Genomic DNA, 10,178 nt, shown 5'->3' with positions numbered 1-10,178 from the left:
ACTACATCCCTGATTACAAAAAAGTTGTCAAGCTGAAGAAAGTGTCTATGAAGGCAGAATTTGATTGCTTGTGAATAATTTGACCCATTTTAATTGGAAATAGTGTCAAGAAAATTTATATCACATATATTTACTTACACAATCTATCTCCACTAGTCATATTTCTACGGACTACAAACGTGATCAAATTATCTAAAATGTATTTTATTCCTGTGTATATATCTGAACTCTTGAAAGTAACACAACAGAGTGACAATATTTAAAGCCTCTTTGCTTAATACACTGAGGACTCAAAAAGACAAAGCATGTCATGTCCACATTAAAATCAAAGTACTACAAAATGACAATATGTGATACTGATGTGCTCAGACAGCTACTGCAGCCTAATGCAACAAAGCCTGAATGTTTTTGAACAAAAGTCCCGCTTTTCACAAGACTAATAGCCAATCATAGTCTAGGATTTTAAGGTGGCATTTGGTACCTGGTTCTAATAGAGGCCAAAAGAAATGCATTGAACTTCCTTGCAGCATTAACCATAACATTTCTCATGTAGAACTACAGGTGTGTTTCTGAATTGTGGTGGCTTAGAATTGAAATAATCCATCTTAAATCCACAGTCTATGCTTAAAACTTACACCCATAATGCATGAAGAGAGATGAAAAGTCCCAATTAATAATCAATCTTCATCATTATGTCTTCCAGTCAATTTGGAAACTGAAAACAAAAAACAGACTACTTTTTGTTTAATTGTTCTGTCTGCTTTTTTATCCTCAGGCAGTGTCAGCCCATTGTATTTTATCTCACATTTCCTGATTACTATGTCCTCATTAGAGCACAGCTCTCACAGATATGTCAGCGGTGTGCCACCTTAGAGAAAATAAATTAAACACCCTGAGCAATAGTAGGGGCTGTAATTATTAGGGCTTCTATCAACACATAACAGCGTTAAAATTATGATTAATTCAATCAAATGTAATTAAATAATTATAATTAATTATAAACTAACTCTTAAAATAGTCTACAATATCCTGCTGCAAAGCTCTTGACTTCATGGAGACAGAAAGGCTTTTTTTCCTTAATAATCCCTCCTAACACACATCATTCATATCATCATCCCTGAATAGTAATCAGTCTGCTCTGTCTTTTCCATGTCCCGTTTTATGATATTGTTCTGCCTGAAAACATCAAGAACTCTTGACTGAAAAAAAGATGACACAAAAGCACTTCTCTGAAATATCAAATCTACGCCAGATTTCATTTCCTGCTTGAATAAAAAAATGAGGTAACAATGCAGCAGTTTTTTCTCCAATATCATGCACTTCGGTTGATGCTTGTATAAAGGTGACTAGATTTTATTCATCAAAACAGTGTGTGTCATTTGGACTCCAAGCTTTCTTTGGATTGGATAAAAACTCAGATATTTATACATTATTTTACAAATTCATCTTTTGACATCACGTTCCACCAAACATGCATCTGTTTAAATTAATTGCCAGACATGTTCAGATGTTGCATGTATCAGCATGGTGAAGTATAACCATTAATCCATATAACTTTGTGAGTGAAATATGAAATCAGCAACACGGTTTTTGTCTGGGTTGTGTATTCAACCAGGGCTGATACCAGAAACAGTAATATCAAATGCATATGACAAAGGAGATCAAACATATTTAGTACAAAATGGTACAATGAATTTAGAGCACAGACTGGAGCTGCTTCATGTGAATTCAGCAGAATTCAGGACATGCACAAAGGAGTGTTGTTGTTTTTTTAAGGAGCTGTCTTATGACAGCCCTTCATTTTTATCATGATAATGTAATTTGCCTTTTGTGTTTCCTCTTTCATTAACCGCTGATCCAAACACTTGAGTTGATACTGTGCGCTGTATGCGGAGGTATTTCAAGGCCATTATCTGGAGTAAGACATGGTGTACCAGAAAGGGCTGCCTGACATCAAGTTGAACTTTTAGCCCCTGTCAGGAGTTTTTAGCTAAATATGAAACAGCCTGAAAATGACCAGTGATTACTCTTTATGACTTACTAAAGTAAGAAAAAAAGGTCACAAGCAACAATACGGACAATTTCTATATGGTAATTTGTAATGCCTGTAACCACTGCAAGGGGTTAAATGTCAGACTAGATAATTGACAGCATGAAGATAAAAAAGCCCTTCTTTTTATTCTTTGCACAGCTAATATTCACGGTGGGTGATATATTTCACTGATAAAAGAAAACAAGGTGTGATTTTCATGTCAGAAAACACTACCTATGCATGCACAGGACAAGATCAGCCAAAATCAACACAAACCTTTCCTTCAGAAGCTTTAAACTAAGATGTTTTTTTAAAATACCAGACCCTCTTGTAGCTGAACGTCACGGTGCTCGTGGGCCCATCTGCAGCAGTAGGTAGCTTAGGATTAATGTAGTATTTTCTGCAAGCTTCTCCCAACAGGAGCCGTGCTGACTGCATAGACTGTATAAATATTGGACGTAGTATCGGTGACGTCACCCTTCTGTTTCTGAAGCGCTGTTTTGAAGCCAATCGTCGGTGGGAGCCATATTAGAAATGCTGAACTCAACCTAACTGCTGTCGAGCTAGTGTGAGGTAAAGAGGCGGGCTTTGAGCCTCCTAGCCAACAGCTACAGTGTTCCCGCCTGCCAATTAAGTCAGCTGTGCCTCTCATAATGGAAAACTCTTAATCTTAATATCTTCAGAATTACCCCCCGATAGAGAAATGAGCTATCCAGAGTACACACGTTTTTTACACCAGGCTGTAAACATGTTTATTTCTGCTGTAAATATTGGCTTTTTTTAATTTATGTGTATGTGGTTTCCACTATTTCTGGAGCAGGACATTTGAGAAACTGCGTTTTTTAACACTTCCACATTGGCTTCAATTCTCGCGTCCAGAGCCGCTTGGCTGACTTTGATCTACTGTATGTAGCACACATACTGTTAATAAGCACTGCATACAAGCCCACTTAATATACAGTCTCTGAAACCATGCTGCTGTATTGTAGATGCACAAACAAGGCTAAGTCTGCATAATATAACAGACGACAGTATTTCCAGTTCATGGTGATCATCTGTCAAGTCCAAGAGAAAAGTGTCCTGTGAAGGAAACATTAACCTTGATCATCTGTATTCCAACAGTCTGAAGCAATGTGTCAGGGTTCAGGCAATAGATTTGATCGCTGTGTCTGGCAGCGGTAATCGCCCAAGGCCATAAGATTGACCAACGGCCAGGTTGCTGGTCTCCAGTGAGCTGCGGAGCATACTGCGCTGCCAGCTGTGAAGGTCCTGAGACTTTGTGCCCCAGCAGCAATGAAACAACATGAAGAGCTTCCTCAGAACAGCCTTCCTCAGGAGGATGTAGACCCAGGGGTCAAGGATCTGGTTCCATGTAGCCATGCGTACCACCATCAGGAGGCTGAAGGAGGTCGGCTCGCCTGTGGCTCTGGTGCTCAGGATGATGACACGGATCTGCACAGTGGTCATAAGTAAAGGAAACAGTAGAATATGTTTAACTGGAGACAGCAATGATGGGGATTGCAGTTTGAAAGCCATTTACAATGAAACTGTATTATTTCAATTTGTTTGTCTTCCCCTGATTATTTATCTCAGAAATATAAAATGTTTACATCATCATAATAAAAGCATCAGTTTCTGTTGCACCTGCTTTGGTATATGAGCTAGTATATGCAAATATCAAAAGACAAGATATTAAAATGATTGACAGGATAGGACATGCTATAATCATGTTTTCCTCCATTTTCATCAGAAATGTGATTATTATTTTGCACATTAGTAGAGGAAGAGTGTCATGAGCCGATGGTGTGGATGACAGTGTATAATTAGAGCAGCAATCAACAATATAAAGTAGATGTGTTATAGAGAGCATGTTTGGTGGATGTAAGAGGGAGGGATGTCTGCATTTTGAGGATCCGATGGATATTTTAAGGACAGCGATGTGTGTAAATGCACTCCCGTGATCAAAAGCATGGTGCACATTTTAAGGAATTTAGAGGAAAGGTCAAAGAGGTAACTCGTGGAGCATTTCAGTCTTGATGTCATAAATCATTCATAAATGGATAAAAGCTTTACCAGGAAGAATGTGAGGGGAGGACAGATTCAGGATGAAAAACAACATTGCAAGGTACCTTAAAAAAACAACTTTTTCAATATGATCTTCACAAACCAGAGATAATAAAACATGCCAGGGCTCTGTCGCATTTCTAAACCAATTTCCATGTCTTTGAAAAGTCTGTCACTTTGTCCATTCCCATGTTCAAAATCCATGACAGACAGCGTTAAACAGGAGATGTGGTTTGAATATCAGAGAAATCATGGCATTTGGGAATGTATCGGTACCACCTAGAATAAGATATTGGATTTTGGACTAGTTCATCTGTGGATGTGTACAATGCATGTATTTTTAGTCTCATACATCTTTGTGATGTTATAAGAGAGACATGGCAGTAGATGTTTGGGGTGAAAAGGCTGCTGCTTGTTATTTTGTTTGATGAACTATGGAGAACTGACCTGAAGTCATCTATAATGGCACATACATCATCTAGGGCAAAAAGGTCATAGTATTTGATTGGTGTGTTGGCATACTGGATGTTACCCGACAACAGGCCATACTAGAGGCCTAGTATTATGACAATACCAATACTGAAAAGATAGAGATACTGATATCAGCACCAATACTGACAGCTATAAATACAAATACAGATACAGATAACAATATCCAAACCAATATCAATATTGACACTGGTAATGATTACAATACAGTTACACATTTTTAGGAAAAATTGTGTGTGTGTGTGTGTGTGTGTGTGTGTGTGTGTGTGTGTGTGTGTGTGTGTGTGTGTGTGTGTGTGAAAATGCAAGTATACATAGTGAAATTAACTTTCACTACTTAGAAATATAATATACTAAATATATAACCTTTATTTATGTAGCACCTTTTTGTTCATTATAAAGTGCATAATTGGAAGAAAAGGGGTTCTGACTACCCAGGACCTCAGCAAAGGAGGGTCCGTGTTGTATGAGGTGCCGTTTGGGAAGTTGTGTGCACTGAAAGTAACAGCAGCAATTCTTAACATTTAGCTCAAAAAAACGTCATAAAATCGTAGTGTGAATTAACTTTTGTATCACATTTACAGCAATATTTGTGTTCTTCTCCACATTTAATTTTGTTGTGAAAAATATATTTAAGTTACAATCACTGTCCAAATGCTAAATTTAAATCTAATTGTTAATTATAAATCTAAATGTTAAATATCAATATACATTTTAAATCCAAATGTTAAATCTAAATGTTAAATCTAAATGTTAAATGTTAAATCTAAATGTTAAATGCTGTCCTGCAATCCTAAATATTTTGCTTATATGCAAATTCACACTGCCACCTAACGGAAATACTAAAATGAAAGCTTCATAAAGGGATACAGACTTAGCAATAGCAACTTAGCTTGTCCATACCAAAGACTGATACAGTGCTGTCGCTGAGTGTTGTAAAATCTCTTAATGGCCTCCAAAAGTGCCTTTCCAACATTTTTACGGCAGGCAGTCCGGATATAACCCGTAGGAGCCAGTACTGACAGATTGTTATTATCTATTCACGATTTTCAGGGTATGACACAAAGACAGTGCAGTGCAAAATAGGGGTGCGACACCTGCTCTCTTTCATTTTTTTAAGTCATAAAGCAGATTTAAAGGTTTACAGACTTACCAGCAAAGGACCCCAACACACACAGGACACCAACATGATAGCCAGCAGCTGGCAGATCATTTCTATGTGGTAGGATGGGCCTCTGCAGTGATGTTTGCGCCTCAGTCTGGCCTGCAGCAGAGTGCAGCTGGTCAAAGTGTTGCACACAATAGAGAGCAGTAGAGCTAGCAGCCCCAGCAAGGAGAACAGCAGAGGCAGCAGCACATCAAGCCAGTCTTTTGGCTCCTCCATGTGGAAGAAACACCAGCTCCTGGAGCTCTGAACCTTGTAGGGCCTCCACAGCAACACAGGTAGCATGGCTACCAGTGCAGCCAGCAGCCAGGTGAGTCCCAGCAGCATTTTCATGTGATGGGATGCTAATGCTGTGGAGTGGAAGATAGGTCTGGTGACTCCAATGCAGCGCTCCACAGCCATGGCACTCCCCAGGAACAAGGGACTCAGGCCAAAGAACACCATGCACACCCCGAAGACACTGCACATGACGCGGTGAGGGTCAAACATCTCCCATTTCTTATGGGAGCCATAAACAAACAGTACAAGAGAGCCATTGATGAGGTGACCCAGCAGATCTGTGACCACCAGGCTGCTGGCAAATAGCACGAAGGATGCCTTGGACTTGATCCGGATGCGTTTATAAGATTTGATGAGGATGAAGAGGGCAAGGCTGTTGGACAAGATGCCCACAGTCATGGAGATGGCAGAAGCAGTGACAGAGAGTTCCTTCTGGCTGCAAGTGGTGTTGCTTGGTCTGACCTCTGACCTGCAGCCTGTCTCTGAGCTCCCATTGGTTGACATGATAGGAAAAATCTGAAGGAGAATATAGATGGTGGATATATATGGTTCATTTGGAACGAAACATTTCAAACAGAAGTTATCACTTAGTCTGATGAGAGGTCTGATGGTTTCAATTTAACATGAATCCAAACATAGTAGTTTTACTGGTCTTGAACAATCTAATCCTCCGTAAAATTAGGTGAATAACATTTGTTTTACACAGCGCTAAGTTTGGGTGTGACCATGCGTAAACTTTATTTGCGACGCAGTGGTATCAAGCCTACCAGTAATATGGCACTCAGAATATAACTTTGGTGCCCTGATAGAGCGATGAAATCAAATTTGATAAATGTACAAAAAAATGCAAGCTTTAAATAATAAATACCCCACCTCTCAATAACTTTAAACAAAGCTCGCTGCCCGTATAAAAAGTCTTACCTCAGGTTTGCTCTTCTCGTACACAGCGCGTCATTAGTTATCGGTCACCCCTCTTTTTGCCTTCATGGATGATGAATACGCTACAACAAATTAACATCCTGTCAGCTAGGTAGTAAGTGCAACAGAACCTCCCGAAAATGATCTCCTAAGTATTCCTGTCGAGACGACGTGTGCAACTGGTTTCGCCTGCGCTCCGCTGGAGCCAAGGAGCCAAGTCAGTGAAGGCAGCGGAGCTCCACTCTGCCAGGTCTCAGCTCAAACTTAGACACACCTTACAGGCAGCATATTTTTCACATTCTGCAAAAATCCACGTAGCTCTGCTCTTCAGTAAGATATTTTGTCCACTGATATAAAACGAACCGTTGTGACAAAATAAATATATGCATGACATCATTCTTGGCTTGACGCACGGATGCCCAAACTTCATGTTTGTATTTATGCATCATGTAAAATTATTATTTTTTACAGGACTAGGGCTGTGCGTTACTGTCTCGTAAAATTCTCTTCAAATGTGCACCCCAGCATGTGAAATAAAAACACACTTCATTGTTTTACTTCTCTGTCATTGTGTCTCGTTGGGTTCTTCTGCTGCTTGTTACAGAGTGCAGACACAGGTTGTCAAGCTCTCCGGAGATGCGCTGTGAGTTCAGACTGTGTCAGTGTCAGCATAACATCGCCGACCGGGGGACTTTTGATTTGAGCTTGTTTCTGTTTTTAATTTTCTATCATTCACCCCCATCCCTTGGATGTTTCATTTAGTGGCAATCTTTTTAAATAGAAAAACAGTGTGAAAATCATCCAGTACTTCATCCCAGCAGCTTCAACGATCCTCAAACTACTAATACATTACCTGATTTAATAGTTTTGCATGTCAGGGGCGCTAACAAAGCGATACTATCATGTGATACAAAGAAAACATGTCAGTCAGAGTGAGAACAAAATGTTGAATTCTTCATTGCAACACTTTGTCTTGGCTTCAACAAGACTGACTGCTGGGCTGTGGTTCAAAATATTACTCTCATAAGTCTGCCGGGACTTCGAGGCTGGCTGTATAGCACACTGCAAGTAAAACTGTTCAGCTAATTTCAAAGTATGAGGACAGGAATGCTTCACTTTTATTATAGATACTGATTGTATTCAGTCTTGTGTTCTAGATGTTAATTTTGTTCCAGTGTCAGAGTGGATCTGTGTTTTACAGGAACTGACCACTTGTTTTCTTTTCCTGATTCCTGAATAATGATATAAGAGCTATAAGAAGTAAACTGTGACGGAGAGGCTGCTCTTTAGAGGTCAAGTTGGTATAAAGTGTTTGAAATATCAGGCAGAAATAACACCTGTGTCTTTGTTATTGCCGACCAAAACATTTCAGGTTTCACATTTTTCAAAGCATTTAAAAAGAGAGCTTCTTTTTATTATTCTTAAAGCTACACTGAGGAGTTTTGGGTGGATATGAGATTGTTTGAAATTAATATTGATGTCTCTTTTTGATCTACACAATCAATCAAGACCATTAGAAAGAAGATATGTGATTTCTAAACAGTTGTTTTTAATGCCTGAAAGTGCTGTTATGTAATAGACAAAGTGATTAATAGCACACAGCAGAAGCAGCCTTTTTTTAAAATGGACCTTTGAATGTTGAAAGACAGCAGGAAGAGGGTTTTTTTTCTAGCTTTGAAGGCATGCACTTAAAGGAATTCTTAAATGTTTTTGAAATAGTGTCACTCTCATGTTGCCTCTTCATGAAATGAGATTATCAGGAACAAGATTTGCAACAGGATTTTCCACAAAAAGAAGAGGAAGAAGAAGTAAGTTAGCAAGCACCAGGAGTATTATATTTTCTTAATACATGATGTTTTGTTCTCATGGTTGATACTGGATCAGGAATAGCAAAAAGACGGACATTTTGCATATCTATGTTATTTAGACATTTAGTTGGACACAGACACTAGAGCACACATCAGGACACAGGGTCTATGTTAAAGCAGCTTCAGTCAGGAGAGACAAGTTAGTGAAGTAAAGATAATATTTATTTTACAAAGCTTGGTTGGTATTGAATTTATGAGGTTGCATAAGATGCCAAAATACCTTCATGATTTATTGTCAGAGTTTCTTTGGTGCTTGAGCTCTACAGGGAGATAGGGTGATCCAAAGGTGTCTGCCCTGAGCGGCAGCAAAACCTGTTCTCCTGTAGAGTTCAGACACTGGTGGTGGAGGTGATGCCAATGAAGAGGTCTGAGGTTGACGCCATGAAGGAGCTGATTGAAACTGTGAAGACTTGGTGGTGGTGATGATGAGATGGTTGATGAAGTCGTCTAAGGCTGATGATGCTGAAAGACTGCAAAGGCCGAGATTGCGGAAAATGTCGTCTACGGTTGATGAAGTTGCCAAATCTGGGCGGTGATGGGGAGGTGGAGGGTCGCACACATCAAATGAATGAATATACTGAAGGAAGAGAGCCGTATTTAAGATGGGCAGCAGCAAAATGATAGGCTAACAATGAGGATGTGTTGCAGTGCTATTGGATAGATATTTCCAGGTGATGAGAACAGCTGATGACCACATGTGAGTGAGCATGCGTGGAGGAGTGAATACAATGAATGAAGTGAAATGAAAAATGAAATAGCATGCAGGGTATTAGTCTTCCTGTCTGAACTAACACTAGTTCAGAGTTTACAAAGTCGTGTCATTGTTACGTTACAGTTAATAATTTTACGTAGCTGCTAATCAACACATTACATCATCGCTGTTAGAGCCATATTTATATCAATATTATGTGTGGACTGTTTTACTTTGTTTGGGTGTGTCAAGCCAGGTGTAGAATGCATATAGGGAAGATGACCCAATTAGTGGCAGGTGAGCTGCCTACCGGGTAGCATTCAGTTTTTGGCCGCCATCTTCGCCGTCTTCGTTATCTTTGTCATCGTCTCGTGTACAATAGCTTTATGCCTTTAATTCTACAAGTTCATAGTGGACGTAAGTGTGGATTGATCGACTGAGCCTTTATTGTATGTTGATGTAAAATAAACCTGTTGATGTCAATGTACGGAGTTTGGACGTCACTCATTCATCCTGCATGAGGAGGACGTGTCAACTGAGTACCGGTAAAGCAGCCCCTCAGAGGCTTATAGGTTTTGGTTCGTTTGGCAAAAGCAAGCCACTACAATCGCTCTACATCCTGCTAAAGGCCGTCTCGAAGAAAGGAAAGTTGTATTAAAAGAAGATCTATAT

At 39.5% G+C, this 10,178-nt stretch overlaps 1 protein-coding gene across 2 annotated transcripts; it reads right to left on the bottom strand.

The window, feature by feature from the left end:
• Positions 1-1,325: 1,325 nt before the first annotated feature.
• ptgfr (prostaglandin F receptor (FP)) lies at positions 1,326-7,935 on the bottom strand. Of its 2 annotated transcripts, none has more exons than XM_034708620.1 (3): positions 6,951-7,592; positions 5,739-6,545; positions 1,326-3,484 (listed from the first exon to the last, which is right to left on the bottom strand). In XM_034708620.1, exons 2-3 carry the CDS (start codon positions 6,531-6,533, stop codon positions 3,176-3,178), a joined length of 1,104 nt encoding a protein of 367 aa, XP_034564511.1. In that variant the 5' UTR covers positions 6,534-6,545; positions 6,951-7,592; the 3' UTR covers positions 1,326-3,175. The 2 variants fall into 2 exon arrangements, with proteins under 2 accessions (XP_034564511.1, XP_034564518.1); XM_034708627.1 differs by lacking the exon at positions 6,951-7,592 and adding an exon at positions 7,801-7,935 and having other exon boundaries at positions 2,752-3,484.
• Between the last annotated feature and the right edge of the window lie 2,243 nt (positions 7,936-10,178).

Source organism: Notolabrus celidotus, chromosome 2, assembly GCF_009762535.1.
Source record: "Notolabrus celidotus isolate fNotCel1 chromosome 2, fNotCel1.pri, whole genome shotgun sequence".
NCBI classification, from domain to species: domain Eukaryota; kingdom Metazoa; phylum Chordata; class Actinopteri; order Labriformes; family Labridae; genus Notolabrus; species Notolabrus celidotus.
This window is presented reverse-complemented; position numbering and strand designations above follow the sequence as displayed.

Bases quoted from the DNA above. Each gene is read 5' to 3' on its own strand.
- ptgfr (XM_034708627.1), bottom strand. From the start codon at position 6,533: ATGTCAACCAATGGGAGCTCAGAGACAGGCTGCAGGTCAGAGGTCAGA. The intron at 3,485-5,738 runs GTAAGTCTGTAA...ACCACTGTGCAG, and splicing joins TGTGTTGGGGTCCTTTGCTG to ATCCGTGTCATCATCCTGAG.